At 34.4% G+C, this 21,017-nt stretch overlaps 1 protein-coding gene across 2 annotated transcripts in view; it reads right to left on the bottom strand.

Moving 5' to 3' along the window:
- Positions 1–1,956: 1,956 nt before the first annotated feature.
- Wdr26 (WD repeat domain 26) overlaps positions 1,957–21,017 on the bottom strand; it is a 45,632-nt gene continuing 26,571 nt past the window's right edge. For both annotated transcript variants that reach the window (XM_047521741.1, XM_047521740.1), the window contains exons 9-14: positions 17,699–17,818; positions 14,684–14,829; positions 14,306–14,384; positions 13,912–14,041; positions 9,763–9,948; positions 1,957–6,452 (exon numbers count right to left, since the gene is read on the bottom strand). In XM_047521741.1, the coding sequence (XP_047377697.1) occupies positions 6,427–6,452; positions 9,763–9,948; positions 13,912–14,041; positions 14,306–14,384; positions 14,684–14,829; positions 17,699–17,818 (687 nt within the window). In that variant the 3' untranslated portion in view covers positions 1,957–6,426. The remainder of the gene's footprint in view (positions 6,453–9,762; positions 9,949–13,911; positions 14,042–14,305; positions 14,385–14,683; positions 14,830–17,698; positions 17,819–21,017) is intronic.

Here is a 21,017-nt window from a genome sequence, read left to right as displayed (position 1 = left end):
AGGAACATTTTGCATATTTGTTAATTTGAATCCTAAATATGGTCTATCACCATATACCACAGCAAACTGTCTTAAAGAAGATTTTTTTCTGAGGCTGCAGAATTTAAAAAGACTTACGTTGTATGTGAGGAACTCATGTACAGAGTTGAATCAACTTGTAACAGAGTGACGAAAGCAGCCACAAATAGGAAGAGAAATTAAACTTGTCCTTTTGTGTTTCCCACATTAAGCTCTAATTACATACTTATAGTTTAATAATTTAAACTATAGGATTAGAATACTGTTTCATATGTTACAAGTTCACGTTAGATTAATTTGAGTTTGAGGGAAAAGAGTTCACTGCCACAAAACCAACAGACAAGACCAATGGAAGTAGTAATAAGATGATGGAATCATTTGTTTTCACTGAATCTTCCTCAGTATTTTCTGGTGAAAAAAATTCTGTAAGTAGAAATCATTACATGATGTGACTGTAGATTTTTCTTTTATTTTGTACTTAGAAGGGAATTATTTTTTGGTACCTGGGATTGAACCCAGGGGTGCTTAATCACTGAGGCACATCCCCAGCCCTTTATTTCTGAGACAGTCTCACCAAGTTGCTTAGGGTCTTGCTAAACTGCTGAGGCTGGCTTTGAAATTGTGGTCCTCTTGCAGTGTGCCACTGCTTCCGGCTAGGTTATGTTTTTAGTACGAGTCTACTCAGGTTTGTTAAGGCTGGGACAATTTCTGTACCTGGTGCTGGGATCTGACTAAACTAGCTAATTCTGTCATCAAAGTAGATATACTTAAAGAAAATAAGCAGAAAAACTTCCTTCTCTTGCCTGTTCAGAGGAAGCTGCAAACCATGACTTTCCCAGCATTGAGCAGGACTACGGAGGCACTGCTACTCACTGTTCCATCAGTGGATCTGCTATCCTTAGCAGACTCGCCATTACTTGACTGCCAAGTAATAACTTTTACATTTGAACCTCCTTTTATTATACAGAAGTCTCTACCCTTAGCTATAAAATCTGAAATCTTTCTTCTGTAATAATTTGCCCTGATGGGGGGATTGTTTTTTTTTTTTCAAAAACACAAATCTACCATATGTCTGTACAAATTGAATGCTTTCTCCAAGAAAGTCTTTAGGAGAACACTTCCAAGGAAATTTTTAGAAAGCTTTATAATTCTATTAATTATGAAATGGGTTCTCATTTCAAACAGGAACTAATTAACATATTCAATGCTTAAATACAGAAGTTCAGACGTAATTTATTATTATTATTTTTTATAAAATAAGGCATATAATTCCTTTAAGATGCAATGCTTCTAAAATTCTTCTATGTTTATCCATAATTGCACAATGACCCTTAAAAAGATATCCCAGCACAGCTGTACATGTGGTGGTGGACAACTATAATCCCAGTGACTTAGGAAGTTGAAGGAAAGTTTGAGGCCTGCCTCAGCAACTTGGGAAGACCTTGTCTCAAAAAATAAAAAGGGCTGGGTACGTATGTGATTCAGTGGTAAATTGCCCCTGGGTTCAATCCCCAGTTCCAAAAACAAAAACACCCCATCAGGCTGAGCACTGCTTCTTGGAATTCATTCACAAACCCTAGGTAAATACATGGAAGTCAAGTTCAGCAAACCAGTTATTTTAGGTAAACATAATACTATTTGAACACTCAGATTAATGGATATTAGGAGAGGTAATACACCAATAATTAGTTACTCATTCTGTTTATTAGATTGAAAGAAAGGAATACAAATGACTGGTTAAGTGCTGTGCACCGACATGAAAAAAGTGTATTTAAAAAAAAAAAAAAAATCCCAGTAAGGCAAATCAAAGTTAATGTAGTTTCAATGGAACAAAAAATTTGAAGACATTTAATATACCACACATTTATAAAATAAAAGTCAACAAAAGGGTGTTTTGTAAATAATTAGTAGAACAAGTGAAAATAAATATCAGAGACCTGAAGTTTTTATACTTTAATGAAATAATAAAGTGAAGAAATTGAAACTACTAAATATAATCTGAGAGGCAGTTAAAAAAACAAAAACAAAAAACCCCCCAAAATTTAAGAACACAATCCTCTGAAACATTTTATCAGTCCATAGCAAATAGTTATTACATACCAAAAGCTCTAAGTGTTAACTAGTTCCACCACAATGCCATGTAAATCTTGACAATTTAGAAATCTTGAGATCAACACTTAAGTTCTTCTCTTGATCTCTACAGCTTGGTTTGTAAGTACATACATGCTTTTGTGGATCTATTCCCCTCGCCACACACACACATTTTCAAGGAGCCAAAAACATTTCTTTCCATCTGTGCCTAAAAATGTTACGATTCAGTTCTAGCACATTGACCCTGATAATGAAAATGTTTAAGTTAAAGATGGGGACACAATTTCAATTTTATAAAAATATACCAGTATTAACCAAACCTTAAACTCAGAGAGGGCACTTCACATGTGCACGAGACTTTTTTAGTAAAATCGACAAGAACCTAGAACGGCTGTTTCCAGAACTTTTTATGAATTAAGTACTCTCTCCCCCACACATACATACCACACACACATACACACACATTTTTTATACTATTAGCTTTATTAAATCCAGGTTATCTGGATTAAGTAGATAGGGGGATGGGTTTTTATAGTTTTTGCTTTTGCAACTATAGGGCAGCTACTATAACAATAGCTTAACAACACTGAAAAATTTCAATTAAGTTCACCCTGTTTTTAGAAAGTGTCTAAGTGTAAATGCAAATTTACCTCTTCTTTTAAAGTTAGCAGTTTATATTAAATTAGATATGGTTTCTGAAATGAAAGTAAGGTTTTAGGCAGCAATTCAAAAGGAGAGTTGCTGAAGTCTAAATGAAAAATTAAAACTAAATCAAATATTTATACATTTTAGAGATGGGACAAAAAGGATATTAAGAAAAATGTCTTCTTTCCTCCCCATTCAAAAGCAGCCATTCTTCTGCTGTGAAAGAAACTGACATGGATATTTTCCCTTTCAAGAGATGTATGATATAGTTACCCACTGTGAGGCAGAGGTGATAGGGTCAGTTCTTGTTTGCAGGAACCAACATCCTAAAAAAGAAAATTTCAAGATGGGGAGGGGTGGGAAAGAAGGATTTTCTATTAATGTCATGGAATGCCACTCTAGAGGCAGAACACTCCTAATAATAAAACTCATCATATTACTACTTGTGTTTTTTCAGATTAAGAAAATATTGACAAAATTGGTTTCTTTTTCCCTCTCAACTAGCAGGTTATTTTACTTACTTAAAGTTAGGGGATCCCTTTTTGTTCTCCCACCCAATAAAATGGGCCAATTTGTGGGAACATTTGCAAATAAAATTTCCTCTGCTTCAACTACTTACCTGGAGTAATATAACACATTTATCTGGCCAATAAGAGCAACAGAAATGTAGTTGGCATGAATACTAATACATAAACTCAAACTGAAGCTGTCATCCTTCCCAACTAACTCCCACTCTAATTCCTTATCACCACCCACACCAATCTCAGTAACTCCCAAACCCAACATTTTACCATTAATAACCACTTATTTGGAGGAAAAAGACATTTAATTTCATTCTTGCTCTAGCCCTTAATCAAGGTATAACAACAAAAACATTTTTAAGCACATGGAAATAAGCCTACTAACCTGGTTTTAGGAGTTAAAATAAAATTCTCCACTCTATTTTGATCTACGTGCAAAAAGTATTGGTACTTTTCAATTTGTTTTATCTTGCGGCTGGCTTGACAGTATTCTCATTCTTAAGCCTACTATAGAGTCTATAGTATTATCAGAAGTTTTCAGCTAATAGCTATAGATTAGAAAATCCTGCCATCAGGTTCTAAAACCATAAAATCCTAGGTTTCTTCACCGTTTTTATCACCTTTTTAAGCAGTCACTGCATGGCAAATGTATGAAACAGACGTTTACAGCAAATTGGCACAGCAAAGTACCAGTATGTATAGGAAGCTGCCAGTTATGACAGACCTGGAAAACAAACTCACCTAGCTGCTATAGAAACCTTTGCATAGTTTTTACTCCGTTTTAATAGGAGTTATGTTCTTGTGAAATGTGCCTCACTTCACTCCACTTTTTTAAAGTGTTGAACTGCACTTCAGAAGCACTCTGAAAACTCAGATCTGGGGTGGCTGGGTGCAGTAGTAGAATCTGAGTGCTAAATTGCCCCTGAATGGGGACAAATCTCAGCAAATGTTACAGATGTACCACAGCACACTGTAACCAAATTTGTAAACAGCTGTGGAGTTTCTATGCCCACATTTTGTTAGTAATGTTACTGTAGAGACTGGGGTGTATTAACGGCTTCAGGGTATACATGAATCACTTAAAATATGATTTTAACTGTACTGAGGTAAAGAGAAGTTGCCACTTAATTATATACAGTTACCAATGAAGAGTTTTATTCAAGCTTAAAGTAAAAATTAATTTTAGTCAAGAAAAATGAAGTACCAGATAAACTGTAGCATATAGTTATTTTAACTTAGAAGTATCAAAACAGGGATTCTTTTTCCTAAGTGGTGGTCTCTGCAAAATGGAGCTTAAAGAAATCTTTTACATACCAATTTGATAAAATAATCTGCTGACCACGATCTCTCATTTTCTCTTACTATGGGCTTTTGGGAGAATGCATGCTATTTTTAAGGCCAAATGTGTTTCTTTCTTCTCCCCTTCCCTGACTTTCCCCTTTCTCCCTGCTGTCATCCCCTCCCTGCCACCCCACAATGAAAGAATTCTTGAATCCAAGCCTTTCTCTTCTTTGTGGGTCCTGAAGGAATATAGTCATGGTCATAATATATTATAGACTTGGCTAGGCCTAAAGGGGAACTTAGTACGAGATTTTTTTCTTCACCAGAATCTTACTTTGGGGCTATCCCCACTCCTCTTCCCAACATAACAGCTGTGGTCACCCTATTTATCCTCTAATGGAAAACAGGGAGGTTTGAAGGGAGACTAACCTTGTTGTATTCAGCTGTTATGAAGTGTAAAACACAATGTGAACATCAGGCTTTTGGCTTATTTTAAATGTGAAAGTCTCAAAAAATTAAAAGTCCTTTTCCATGAAGGAAACCTTTCCTTAAACTAAAAGGGGAGGGAAGAGGGAAAGACTATCCACAGCACCAGTTTAGAATGAGGTTCAGTATGGCGATATCTGAAAAACTGAAGGAATATTCTTTTAAATTTATGTCTCCCTATATGTCAAAATATCAAGGGCAATTAAGAGAAATGACTACGAGGTTTTAATCCCAGTTTATGTTTGTAACTTGCTGAATTCTCCTAATGGTCTCAATTATACTATAAACTTCCAAAGTGGTTTACATCTACTGATTTTTACTCTCGTGCTAGATCACATCAAAGTATCTTCCAAAGTTGAAAACAACTTGGAATAGTTTTGTTGAAAACCTAGACTGACTACTGATCTCTCATGTTGGTATATTTAAAGTTCTTTTTGAATCTTGAATTTCTTCAATGTCAGGTACTGATGTTCCTTCAGGAATAAAGCAAAAGTGTGCATGGGGTGGGGGACTTCAAAGTATTACTCTGAATTTCCTGTGTAATGTCCTTCCAAGCACTGTTTCTGACAATGTCTCATGTGGTAATTCCAGAAGAGCATCAGTTATACTGCGTATCTAAGTCATAGAGGAAACTGTTTTTAAGCTGGTTTAGATTCCAAATGTATACAAATGAAGTCACTTTAATCCTATAAATACTTCTTAATTTATTTTTAAAAAATTGTGCTGTTAACCCTTTTACGGGGCAACAAGCTATGTGAAAAGTACAAAACTTTTTGTCAAATGTAATATTGAGAGTGCTTTTGACATAGTTCACTGGTTTATCATCTGGATCAGTATATACTGCGCAACGGGCAAGGCTAGAATCCATGAACCAAGCTGCAAAGATCTCAAGCTAAATAAGGCGGAAAGATTTGGAGAAACAAAAGAAGGAAATTCTTTCCTATCCAATGTATACTCTTCAGACTAATGCACTCTTTCTATCAAGCCTTCTAAACTGTTAAATAAAGTTTTCCAAACAAGCATTTAAACTTCATTACACAGAAGAGCAACAAGAATGGTATCCTGCCAAACAAAAGGCAGGAGGGAAAAAAATATATATACTGAGTTCAATGGGTAAGCCTGAATGTAGCACAGTTCTTCACAACCGATGGGGGGATAATTCAACATGGTGTCCAACAACGTTCTAACGACGTGCTTCATCTCAACTGGTTACTATGAAGCAAGGTGTAAATGTTTGGCCCCAATCGGGCTTCAGAAATGGTTCTTTTTTTCATGACGAGCATGTCTGTCCAGCTATCAATCATGTTTGTTTGCACCAAATCCCAAGCCATTAAAATACGACTAATTTTAAGTTAAACAGAAGTCGTCTGCTCCAAATTCGCCATCAACTATCCATGCTACTGCATTCCTCTGAATGAAGAGAAGATGAAATGTACAAGGGGGAAAGAGGAAGAAGGGAGGGAGAGAAAAAAATTACTGGTTAGAAAAGTTTCAAAATCAGCATAATGACAGTGCATAATATAGTAACAATATAAAATTCCTGATACTTTAATTACCATGATCATTAAAACAACATGTGTAAGTCATTTCTTAGGCTATACATTTACAGTGTAAACTAATAATTATTTTGAATACTGGAGAAAGTCAAGTGAATTCTGTTGGAATTTCACACTTTAAAAAATTTACCTTGAAGTAGTTACTTAAAATAAGAAAATCTTTATGACGGTTTATAATAGAAAAGTAAAATCCAGTGGCCCAAGGCAGGAATGTGCATTACGACAATGTACTTAATTCTCCTTTTGGTTGTTAATTTTGAAAGTTTTACAGTCATCACCCTAATCCATTTTTTGGGTTGTGTGTGTACACTAGCTTTATTCAGATTTAATTCACATACTGTACAATGCACCCATTTAAAGTATACAATTAAATAGTTTTTAGTATATTCACAGGATCGTGTATCCATCGACAATCAATTTTAGAACATTTTCATCAACCATCAGCAGCCACAGACACATCTCCAGTTTCATCCCTAAGAAACAAATCTTTTTGTGTATGGATATGCCTATTTTAGACCATTTCATATAACAGAATCATGGTATGTGGTCTTTTGTGTCTGGCATCTTTCACTTTATTGTTTTCAAGGTTTGTTCATGTTGGACAGCATGTATGAGTACTTTATATCCTATTTTATTTAAACATTCCTCAAAACACACAACAAAGCCAAAATAAAACAAACCAAAGTCTTGTAACTGTTATAAAAGATCAAGAAATTATCTTTTGGAATAGAGTTGTCAAGTGACATAATACTTATATCTTACCCTCGTTTCTGAATATCATTTTCTTTAGCCTCATCTGTATTTTTCAAAATTTCTATTTCAAACAGGTATTACTTTAATAAGTAAAAAATGTTTTCAAGGTGGGAGGAAAAGACTGCAGGACACCAGCAAAAAAGGCATGTAACCAAATATCTGGTTATAGAGCTGGGGGAGTAGCTCAGTGGTAGCCCATTTTTTGCTTATCACACTCAAAGCCCCACGTTCAATCCCCAGCACAATTAAAAAGCAAAACAAGGGCTGGGGATATAGCTCAGTTGGAAGAGAGTATGCCTTGCATGCACAACGCCCTGGGTTTAATCCCCAGCAACACAAAAACAAAACAAAACATAACAAAACAAATTCCCAAATACCTGATTAAAGAGAAGTTTTTTCACTTCAGATGACAACAAACATCTTTTTTAGAGCCATGCTAGAAAGTGCTGAATTGGGCCCAGACATTACAACTAAGCCAAAATTTGGCTCACCCACCAGAGTGAGTATTCAAATTAATCAGATTTACTAAACAGAAATGCAATTCTTATTCTACTGGAGTGAAGGCATAAACATCCTTATATGGGGTAAATCTGCTACTACTACACAGTTAAATATTTTTCTACTTCTTCAAATCAAAATCTGCTTACTTGAAGAAATAGCTTCTGAATGACTAGTAAAACTACAAAAGCCAGATAATCACAGATATAAATCTATAAAGACAGTATCTTAGAAAGCAGGCCTTGAAATCCTTAAATAGGACAACAAAAGAAGGTAAGGACTTCTGATCTTGGTTGATTTTCCAGAGGATTGTTATTCTATTACACAGTGACCTACAAATAAAAAAAGGCCCTTCAAGGTTCTGAGCAACTCAACAGCAGTTCTCCATCTTTTTTCTCCCCTTTTGATGGTACTGGAAATTGAATCCAGTGCTACATTCCCAACCCTTTTCTTTTTATTTTAAGACAGGTCTCACTAAGTGTCCAGGCTGGCCTTGAACTTGTGATCTTCCTGACTCACTTCCTGAGTCACCGAGATTTCAGGTGTATGCCACTGTATCCACCTCTCAAATTTTATGATCTGCACTCTTTATGCTTTTTTACTCTCATCTGACTGCACATCTTCATACCATCATCTGTCTGTAAATGTGGCCAAGTCTTCTGCAGTTTGTACCACAAGAACAAAAGAAAGGAAAAGAATATACTTTTTCAAACCATAAGAACTACCTTGATAATCCTCCTCCACTAGGAATCACTTAATTGAGAGTAGCCAATCATCTTTCTTATATAACATTTGGACATATTGACCCCAAAAGTCCTATTCATCTGTTTTTAGGTAAATTACATCCAAGTAAATTAAACATTTTACTTGTTACATTTGGAAAAAAAAAATGTCATTTACATAAAGTTTCTCATTACCTCTTTTCTCTAGTACTAATATTATTTTCAACTAAGCTTTTGTTCTTAACTGTTTGTTTTATACTGTGAGCTTTCATCTCCAAGTATCTCAAAGTGGTGAGTAAAAACTTTTTCAGACTTGGATCTGAAGACCTGGAAGCACTCAGTAAGTAAATTAGCCTGCTATGCTTCAGTTTCCTTACTTATAAAAAGGAGGACAAAAATTCTCCATTATGGCTATGAAGATTTTTTTGCAAGATAGTGTATATAATAAAGGGTTTAGCATGCCTTTTGGTACATAGGTGCCTGCTGAATTTTAGTTCCTTTCTCTTTTCCTATGCTATGTGGTGTTAACCTACATTTATTTTTTACTAGTAAAATCCACAATCAAGATCATTTAAACCAGGGCTGGGGTTGTGGCTCAGCGGTAGAGTGCTTCCCTAGCACGTGTGAGGCACTGGGTTCTATCCTCAGTGCCACATAAAAATAAATAAGTAAAATAAAGGTATTGTGTTCATCTATAACTAAAAATATATTTTAAAAAAAGATCATTTAAACCATGTGAAGTTTTTCAAATTTTGTATACTGGCTAGTTCTCAAGTGTATAAAATGCTTCCTGTAATATTATATTTAGGCAGCATAATAAAGTCAGATTTTCAATAAGATTTTTAGTGACAATACTGATTAGATAACTGAATAAGAGGCTGCATAATCCACTTTATTCTCTTCCCAGTGTCCCCGCTAAGACAACAGACACCACTGAATCTTAAGACTTCTTAAACGACTTCTATTGAGTGAGATAGGGTATAATAAAAGAGAAAAACTTGGTTTTTTTTTCCCTTTTCATTTTTCTTTTTTGAAGTACTGGGAAATAAACCTGGGGTCTTGTGCATGGAGAGAGAAATTAAAACATAGTTGACACTTTAAATAAATTACTGCTTCAAAGTGCTGCATCTTCAGAGTAAGCAGGAAAATGTTTCATTTGGAGAAAACACAGGAATACTGCACAATTATTACCTTCAATATTCTGGTGGTCTATAAAAGGTGCCGGTCCCCATATTCTAACAGTGCCATCATCTGAGGCGCTGGCCATCATGGATGGAATCTGTGGGTTCCAGCTCACACAGTTTACTGTACGCGTGTGCCCTGTGAGCTCCGCAATTGGCAGTTCACTACGTTTGTGCCAGATGTAAACCTTGTGATCTGAATGTACAGTAATTCAGAGGAAAAGTTAGGGAGATGCTTAACATTAACATCACTGTTAAATTTATTAATTCACTACACATAAAACATGACTCTTCATTGCTAAAATTTAAAAGGGAGAAAAAATAAAACATGAATAGTTTAACAAATCATATGAAAAGCCATGTTAAAAAAATACACATTTTTCCCTATAGTGACTGGTTCCCATTAAGTTACAAAAACAAAACTATCTGCAATATTCTGTGAATATATGATTAATGAATAATTACAATCAAGGTCTTTGAACATAAGTCCTGGAGAGAGATTACAAATTCTATGGAAATGTGAGATGACCAAAAAAAAAAAAAAAACACACAATCAATGTATCCAGAAACAAAAATAGCAACAATAGAATATAATATTACAGCTATTCCTTAGTGCTTACAAAATACCTAGGACCAAATACATACATACATATATATATATGCACATATCTATATAAAAATAAAATATTTAATGTTCATTATTATACCATGACTTGGGTACTATGCTTATCCCCTATGCATTTATGGATAATGATCAAAGCACTCACTGAGAGGTTAAGTGACCTGATCATTGGTTAACAGCTAGTAAACGGTGAAGTTTAGATTCAAATCCAGGCAGCCCTGCTCAAAAGCTTATTAACAAGTTCAGACAATATCTCCTATCTGTACCATTTGTGGAAAACTATAATCTCACGAAGTGACCATAAACAAAGCTTTGTTTCTCTGTGATAACCTATTCTTGAAACACACACAAAAACAACCCAACTGTGTAGAGTGACAGGGCTCTGGAATCAAGACTATCCAAGACTTTCATATCCTTCCTCCATCAATGACTAGCTGTGTAACTCTGGGCAAGTTACTCACTCTTTGCAACTCTTCATCTGTAAATGAGGATACTTACCTCCTCTTGTTGTTATGAGGATTGAATAATTATATATGAAAAAGTTTTCTGAACAGAATGAACACCTTATATTACTGTGAAGAGATTAAGTTTTAGGTGATGGTTCTAAATAGAAACAGAATCCCAAGGTAAAAGAGAAAGGTGTTTTAATCAGACAATCTATTGGTCAAATATGTGGTCAATGTGGAAACTCTCAATGTGCTGACAGAGAAAACTTTTATCGAGAATGTGTCCTGGTTTCAAACTTTAGACATAAGACAAGAAGTCAGCATAGTATTTGACCTTTTTCTCTCTAAGTTACTCAGGCTGGCCTTAAACTGTGATTCTCTTGCCTCAGCCTTTCAAGTTGCTGGCATTACAGGGGTGTGTCACCACACCAAGCACAAATGAATGATATCCCTAGTAATATCAAGCATTTTTAAGACCAACTAAAACCTAAGCCTTAAGAATAATATCATTACATTCTGGTTAGGACTAAAAATGAGAACTGTGAAGTAAAGAAACTGGTTTTCTTTCTCACTACTCGAGTGATTCAAAAGATTCTAAAAATGCTTTGAACACCAACAGGAAATAGTGAATATATTATATCTCCCAAGATGACCACAGTAATCCATTAGTCATTTATTTGCCAGGAATATATTTTAAAGACCTACCAAATCTCCAAATATATAAGTCAGTAAAAACAGAGTGACGAGTAAAACCTTTCCCCCAAAAGTTGCATCAATACTCAAGCTTTTTCACTGTACTGGCAATATATAGAAAAAACTACACTTTTTTTTTTTAACCTTTGCATAAGAAGTGGATTTCTAAGACTGATAGAGCAAGCAGAACTTAATCAAAAAGCCTGTCATTCTGACCTTAACCACTTGAAATCCTATTTTTCCTGTCTCCAACAAATATTTTTCTTGCAAATATGTTCACAAAAAGACTTTCTTCCAAATACAGTAATATTTCAGATGAATTCATACTTTTCAAGCCTATTTTCATTCTATTTTGTGAGCTTTTTAATTTCAGGAGGAACACAGCTAATCTCCCCCCTCCCCCCTTTTCCTAATTTCCTTTCAGGAAATTTTTTCCAGGCATGGTGGTGCATGATTGTAGTCCCACCAACTTGGGAGATTAAGGTAGGAGGATCACAAGTTCAAGGCCAGTCTTAGCAACTTAGCAAGATGCTATTTCAAAATAAAAAAATAAAAAGGGTTGGGGATGTAGCTCAGTGGTTAAGAGTCCCTGGGTTTAGACCCAGTACTGACTCCCCCACGAAAATAAATTGTTTTAAAGGAAAGTATTTAACAAACAAAATCATTTTAATAAGTTTTTCAATTAGTACCTTTTAGCTTTTCCTTCATAAATAAAATTTCTCAAAATAAAAATAAAAAAAGACTGGGGATGTATGTTCAGTGGTAAAGCATCTTCTCTGGGTTCAATCCGTACCACTGGCAGGGGTTGGGGGAGGAGTAGGCATTTTATCTTTAAGCACCCCTAGGTTACATGTTTTCAGGAGAGGCATGGAGTATTCTGAGGCATAATTATTAGGGCAAAAACAAAACAAAAATCCCAAACACAAAAACCATCATATACAGGACTGAATGGAGCATGGGGGAAAAAGATCTTAAAAAAGGAGGAATTAAAATGTAAGTAAAGACTTAATGTATTAAGACCATAGAAAAAGTCAATTGAAACCAACGAAGAATCTAGAAGACCATAACATAATTAAAGAGATAAGAAAGAATATGTATTATTAAAGAAAAAGACCCATAAGTCATGTGTCTTTTATCTACTGAGATCAGGTTTTTATGTTGTCAAAATAGAGATAACAGGGCTGGGGAGATAGCTCAGTCGTTAGAGTGCTTGCCTTGCACGCACTAAGGCCCTGGGTTCGATCCCTAACACCCCCCCCAAAAAAAAAAAAATAGAGATAATGAACATATTAAACAATAAATGAAATAAAACCAAGTGTTTTGCAACATCAACTAGTTCACTGGTCTATCTCATAAAACTTGAATGAGTATTTTAAAAAGTGATTAAATAAATTGCTGCTATACTACCTAGAATATTATGGTGGGTACTAAAGAAAAACATGTTAAATGAAAATTTGCAATAATTTGCCACTAGTTATAATGTTATCAACTTTAAAAGTACATTCAATTTTAATTGTGGTTACGTATTTTAAATAATTCTATTTTAAATTAGATTGAATTTAGGCACATGTTTGCCTAGAATACAGACACTTACAAGGGAGAACAAGTTCATTCAAAGAATAGTAAGGACAATTCTGTTAATTTCAGCCTTTTGGAAATCACAAGAATTATAAATTATTCTCTATAGCCACGTAAGATATACAGAATATCTAATGACAATTAATTCTACCCAACTAATAGGTAAGACATCATAATTAACCTGGACTTTTTAGATATTATCAATCTTTGAAAACTATCAGTCTCATGAAAACAAGCCAACATTTGAAAATATAATGATTTAACTAGATCTTGATTTGATTCATGTATGCACCAAAATTTCTTCATGGCCAGAACAGGTACTACTAAATTGTGACAATAACGAAGGCTTGGAGTCAGATGCACACTTGTAAACCCAGCAACTCAGGAGACAGGAGAATAGCAAGTTCAAGGTCAGTCGTGGCAACTTAGTGGGACTGTTATCTCAAAATAAAAAATAAAAAGGGCTGGGGCCAGGTGCAGTGGCGCATGCCTGTAATCCCAGTGACTTGGGAGGCTGAGGCAGGAGGATAACAAGTTCAAGGCCAGCCTCAGCAACTTAGCGAGACCCTGTCTCAAAAAAAAAAAGGCTGAGGATGTAGCAGCAGAACACTTGCCTACCATGTGGAAGAGCTGTTTGATGCCCAGAATGGGGGTGGAGGGAGGGAAGAAAATTAATAGTGTATTAAATAAATCATAAAATTTTTAATTTAATATCTTAAATTTGCTTGGGAGATATGACTACCTTCATAAATTCAGAAAGAATTAACAGAACTTCAAACTCATCAATATATGCAAACTGACAGTGACACAAACAATTTACCTTCACTGCCACTAGCGATGAAGTCTTCATTATGGCCTCCAAAACATGAATGAATTGTATAAAACCCTTGTGTAACACCTTGATACTTTCTTACTAAAACTCTGTCTTGCAAGTCCCATAAATGAACTCCCTGCAGGTAGAAGAGAATACAGGTATTTATTCTATCTCAATTACAAGGAATTTTTAAAGTGAACTTTGCATGAGGAATGTTTTCATTTTCTATTTATGCAGAATGCTAGCATTCTGGTAAGTTTATGGTTGATTTTACTCATTTAAGGATCAAACACATGTACTCAAATTTAAGCATACATAAAATATGTTAACATTCACATAAAAAAAATCAATTAAAATTTGTACTGAGCTAAATTTTTTCCTGAAAATTTTAATAACATACCTGAGTTGCTACATTTAACAAAGCTAATCGGCCATTTTTTGAAATAGTAAAAGACATAATAGGATGATCTTCTTGTACTCTGTAATCAGAAAATAAATTGGAAGCAACAAATTAAGACATTCAGATAATCAGAATATAAAATGTTCTAGCTTAAATATGACAATTTTATCTGCAACCACTCTTATATACTATACTTCAATTAAAAATCTGAGTTAATGATTAAGTACCACCAGACCATCAATCCAAATTATCAATGAAAGGAAAATCCAAACAAAAAAACATAATAATAAAAATTGTTCTTTTGAGAAGGTCCTACCACCACATACACATTTTAATATATCAGATAATTGTTGCTTAATAGAAAAAAAAAATAGTTACATGTTCCTATCTGTAAGGTCCTCGAAGTTATAACCCCGAATTCGCTGGTGTGTATCTGATGCCAGAACAGTCTTCCCGTCACTCAAGCACCAAAGGCATTGCACTCTCACCCCTTCCCAAGAGTCAAGGAGATTACCATCTAAATCCTGGGCAAAAGAAAACCATTATTAATTCCACGACTGAACAGCACTCAGAAAGTAAAGAACCGAAAGAATCTCTTGACAGTATCTCTTTGAAATAGGTTTGATTTTTTTCCCCAGAGGTTGACTTCAATCTAATTTGTTCTGTGTTTCAACCATGAGAATTGGAATATAAGTCAAATTTCAACATAATAATATCTAAAAGAGAATGGGAAACGTATCTTCCCTTCAATTACCTACCATGCATAAATAAATACAATTAAAATAAGTGAAGTAACAATCTCTAAGTCCCATGTAAAAATCTTAGGAAAAAAAAAAATCTTACTTTTATTAGAAAACAATTCAAACATTCCTTTAAAACTCACTTTATGGTCAGAGCCCTCCTTATCCATGGGTTCTATACCTCAAGGATTAAAAATATTTGAAGAAAACAAACAACCAATCCAACAAACTCTAAACTGTGCCTGTACTAAAGATGTACAGACTTTTTTCCTTATCATTAGTCCTAAATAATATAGTACAGGTATTTAGGTAGTATTTATGTTGTATTAGGTATTACAAGTAATCTAAAGAAGACTTAGGAGTATTGTGTAGGTTATAATGCAAATATCAGGTCATTTTATATAAGGGGCCTGAGCAACCAATGAGTTTACTATCTGTAGGGGTTCCGTGAACCAGCTCCGACAAGATACGGAGTGATGACTATATTGAAATTTGTTTTATAATATCCAGAAGATGCAATAAGGAAAAAGATTACTAAAACATTTTATAGCTTTATATAGAACTAAGGAATCTTTTATGACATTTCCCCACTTATTTAAATTGGTGCATTATAGTTGCATATAATGATGGAATTGTTGTTACATATCTGTACAAGCACATGATGTAACAATATAATTTGGCACTTTCACTTCCCTGTTTTCATGACATTTTCCAAAACTTTACCAATTTGTAATGAATTTTACAGGTCAAAGCTCTTATAGATATTATCTCACTGACTAGTCAAAGATCTAAGAATTATCATTCCCCTGTTTCAGATTAGAGAACTATGAAGTCCTATACCCTGAAGATTTCAACACTATATGGGGTAGCAAAGTCAGCAGAAACTTACATGGTTATCTTGTGCCTAGAGAACTAAGAACTAATGACTTACAGCCATATGTAGATAAAATAATACTAAATCCTATTAGTTTCAAAAGCCATTTGTGTGTGTGTATGTGTGTGTATAATGTGTGTGTGTGTGTGTGTGTGTGTGTGTGTGTGTTGCTGGGGATTGAACCCAGGGCCTTCCACACACAGGGCAAGTGTTCTACCACTGAGCTATCAAGCTGCCTTAATAACTTGTCATGGCTACATAAAAAATATCTATAATAATTGATCTTTAGGTACATTACGTGATTTATTATCTTGTTTACTTTGAGTCTTAAAAATAAATCTGAAATACCTATTGGAATCATGAAAGGCAATAATATGAAACAATTTATACAAAACAGTAAAGGCACTGTAATTCTATCAGTCTACTGTGTCACAGAACTTTTAATCTGTTACTTATTTTCATCATTACAATAATTCAAGATAAACAGGGCAGCTATTCATCAGAAGATACCTCAAATACAAGTTCTATGGTACCTATCACCACTTCTACTCTTATCTGGTACTTATCACCACTTTTACTCTTCAAATGTTTAAGATTGTTATGGTTTGGATTTGTAATGTTGAAAGGCTTATGTGTTGAAGGCTTAGACCTAAAAGCAACAATGTTTAGAGGTAGGGATTTTGGAAGTGATTGGATCATGAGGGCTATGACTTTTCAATGAATCAATTCAATTTATAGGAATTCATAGCTAGTTTACCAGGAGACGGTGGAAACTGTAGTGGGTGGAACCTAGTTGAAGGAAGAGGGGTCTTAGAGGCACGCCCAAGGAGACATCATGTCCCTGACTCCTGTTACTCCATCTCTCTCTGCTTCCTGACTGCCAAGAAATGAGAAGCTTTCCTCTGCCATGCACTTCTCCACCATAATGTTCTGCCTTGCTTTAGACCCAAAGCACAGAGTTAGCCTATTATAGAATAAAACCTCTGAAACCATGAGCCAAGTAATTCTTTCCTCCTCTAAGGTTTTTCTTTTCAGGTATTTTGTCCCAGCAATGGAAAACTGACTAACATAGTAGTCTACTCACAAAATTCAGCAAATTTTTGTTACAAAATATCAAAGGGCTGAAAAGCTCAAAAGAAATTAAATCCTACATCTTTTATTCCTAAAAATTAGAAACTTGCTATAAGAACAAAAATGTTTAGCAAAACTTTTAAAAAAATTTTGCTAACCTTAAGGTCTACACTTTGTATAAAGTTGGCATGGTAATGCACGCCTGTAATCCCAGATACTGAGGAAGTTGAAGCAGGAGGATTGCAAGATTGAGGTTACTCTCAGCAACTTAGTGAGACTCTGTCTCAAAATGAAAAATGAAAAGGGCTGGGGATGTAGCTCAGTGGTAAAGCACCCTTGGGTTCATTCCCCAGTCCTGAATAAACAAAACTCAACAACAAAAAAGAATGGAAGAACAATAACAGTAAATTATTTTTTTTAAATACATATTTTTTAGTTGTAGGTGGACACAATACCCTTCTTTTATTTTTATGGTGCTGAGGATTGAACCCAGTGCCTCACGAGTTCTAGGCAAGCACTCTACCACTGAGCCACAAACCTGACCCGAATAACAGTAAATTCTATTGGACAGTGCTTATTTAGGAGGATGGCAAAGTAGGTCTTCATATAGTATATTTTATAAAAGAAAATTAGTTAAGTATTTATTTAAACAAACCTAAATTTGCTTTTAAATAAGCAGACACTGGGAAGGGGGCACTGAATACTCACACACTGATAGAACTGCCCACGCTGACCTCCAGTCACAAAGCGTTTTCCATCTGGATTCCAAGCCACACTTGTTAAACTATCTTCATGAGACTGGCTCATTTTTGTCCTTAGTTCTCCCGTCTACAAGGAAATAAAACTATGGATAAGACCTTCAAAATATCTCTCTAAACAGAATATGTAAAGAAAAGAGAAATAATGTTTAAAAAAAAAAAAAAAAAGGAAGAATTCCTAATCAGAGAAATGAATTAACTGGCCTTACCACAAAAAGACCATAGCGCTCAGAAGACCAATCAAGGACTTGAGTAGATATGAGATAAATTAATTTCTCAACTTAAATCAATTACATTCATACATAAGCTAAAACATGTATTTTTCTTCCCAATTGAAATAATGAAAAGCCCAAAGCTACATATCTAATCCTTCTGAGCTTCCATTCTTCTCCATTCAAAATTCTTTATAAATTTTATTCTCAAACTATAGTTAATGCAATTAGCAATTCCTTAGGAACATGATTAGTGGGTAGTAAAACTATGCCCTTAATCTAGGCCAAGGGTAGTCTAAATTATGCTATATATCAGAGTCAAATGCTTACAATATAGTAAGGAAATAGGAAGAGAGAAATTAAAATCATTTTTCTGATAATGTAACCTTATTCCAATGAAAGTGGCAGAAATAAAGAGGAATCTCTATACTTTTAAGGATAGCCACACTACATTTGTTTCAAACTAAGCAAGCGTATTTAGTGGTTATAATTCTCAGATATTCTCCTGTTACATTTTCTAAATTATTCAACTTAGAAGGTATTCACATACCATTTAATCTAGTCTTGGTTCCATTTTGCTCAGGGATTAGAAACAGGATCTGAGAGATAATAGCTGCCCTTGGTATAATAAAAGTACATGGGCATAAATTTCCTGTGAGAAATGGGCAATCAAAAGTAAAAATAAAAGAGTGAAAACAAAGGGTAAGATTAGGAACTGGGGCCAGCTAATAAAGGCAGAGGGCACAAAACAGAAAACCAAATGTCTTCCTTACACTAAGGGGGAGAAAAAAGTTCAGCAATCTTAAGTCCTTTCCCCCAACTGTTCAGCTGTTCTCACTTATTTAACTTTTTCGGTTAATTGATATAAACAGTTAAAAGTTTAGAAACACAAATATGCATGCAATAGATAAATCCCTGGCATTTTCTATTCATAAATACGTTAACACACCAAGTTCTGAGGGCAGAAATGGTTTTTTATTCAATTAAGTTCAAAACAGTTAAGTATTATAAGGTTATCAGATTATTAGAAATCTACCTAAAAACACAAAAGAATAATCTGGAAACAGATGAAAAGACCACCTCCTTTTAGAACAAAAGTAAAAAGTAGTACACAGTAAAACAATTATGCTAGAACATGGCTTGTCCAGAATTCAAAACTGACTTAAAGGACGATTATATAGTTGCTATAAATGATACCCCTATTATAGAATTAAAATTACATACTGTGCTGGGTGTGGTAGTACATGCCTGTAGTCCCAGAGCCTGAGACAGGAAGATCAGGAGTTCACAGTCAGCCTCAGTAACTTGGCAAGACCCTAAGCAACTCAGTGAGACCCTGTCTCTAAATAAAATACAAAAAGGGCTGGGGATGTGGCTCAGTGTTCAATCCCTGGTACCAAAAAAAAGAAAAAAAGAAAAAAAAAAGCTACGTACTTCCTCCCTTTGAAGAGGAAAAAAAACTTTAATGGGAAAAGAATTTTTGTTAGATCAGAGTTACTTATAGCTGTTTTACTGAGAAAACCATCCATTTTATTCCATGCTTTGCCAAATTCCCCGAACCCAATCACAAATCACTGATTAATTGCTAGCTTGCTAAAAATATGATAGACATTTAGGGAATAACTGGAGATTTTTATTATAAAATGAATATTAGAGAATTATATAATGTTAGATATGATAGTGTTTAGTTATGGAGGATAATGTTATTTTTTAGGAGCTACATACTTCACAACAATATTTAGGGGTAAAATAAATCTGTATTTCAAATGTTTTGTATACGGACATATTTGAATGTATTTATGCATACATGTACATGTAAAACAAAAATGTTACAACTATCAAATCTATGATGGTGGGCATAGGGGTCATCATTGTATTAGTTTTTCAACTTTTAACAACATTTGAGAATTCTCTTAATAAAAAGTTGGGGGGCTGGGGATATAGCTCAGATTGATCTGTTCAATCCCCAGCAGTGCAAAAAAAAAAAAAAAAAAAAAAAAAAAAAAAAAAAGAAAAAAAAAGAAAAGCTGGGGTTCAAACAAGGAAATGACCGAGCATAAAGAAATCTTACTATTAGAACAACAGAATTAGAATTATGTCATTTCATCTGCAGATGCACCTTAGTATTCATTCTCTTCTTTATACCATCTTTGTTATTTATCTGTGTGGTTTTATCTTCACACTCCTTATTAAAATTTCCTGGATTCAAAAATCCTGTCCCACCAAGTTATTCTTCTTTTCTGGTACTGGGGATTGAAACCATGGTTGTTTTACCACAGAGTTACACCTCCTTACATTTTGTTTTTTATTTGACAGAATTTTGCTAAGTTGCTTAGAGCCTAAGTTGCTGAAGTTGGCCTGGAACTTGGGATCTTCCTGCCTCAGCCTCCTGAGTTGCTGGGATTACAGGCATGTGCCACCAGGCCCAGCCAGGTCATACTTTTAGGCTCAAACCATATTTTGGACCATTCCTTTCCTGAGGTGTAAAACAAACAAAAAAATCACCTCACCAGTCAGTTTATATAAAAAAGTTTAAAAAAAATTTAAAATCGTTACTGTGGGTATTCGTTTTAAAACACCTAAGTAATGGAGCAAATCTAATGTTGAGTTTTTCTAAAATGGGATCCTTGATAAAATTCAAGATTATCGTTTAGAAACAATAATAAAGCCCTTAATAAAAATAAGTATTGGGCTGGTATTGTAGCTCAGTGGTAGAGCACTTGCCTGGCACATGTGAGGCACTGGATTCAATCCTGAGCACCACATAAAAATAAATAAATAAAAATAAAGGTATTGTTTCTATCTACAACTAAAAATATTTAAAAAATACTGAAAATATCATCCAGCTTTGCTAAGACAGCTCAGAATATTAAATGTAGGTAAGGAGATGAGATTTACTGTCATTAAAATGAAAAATTTTATTTAATGCTGCTATTTTACACTTGAAAATTAAGTTTTGTGTACAACTGTGAAAATATGAAACAACTATAAAATCTTTTCTGAAGCACCACAGTAAGTAATGTTCCATAGGACAAAAAGGAAAATGTTCTGAAAATG

This window comes from Sciurus carolinensis, chromosome 12, assembly GCF_902686445.1.
Source record: "Sciurus carolinensis chromosome 12, mSciCar1.2, whole genome shotgun sequence".
Lineage (NCBI taxonomy): Eukaryota > Metazoa > Chordata > Mammalia > Rodentia > Sciuridae > Sciurus > Sciurus carolinensis.
The sequence above is the reverse complement of the archived record's forward strand: the minus strand, read 5'-3'. Positions and strand labels throughout refer to the sequence as shown.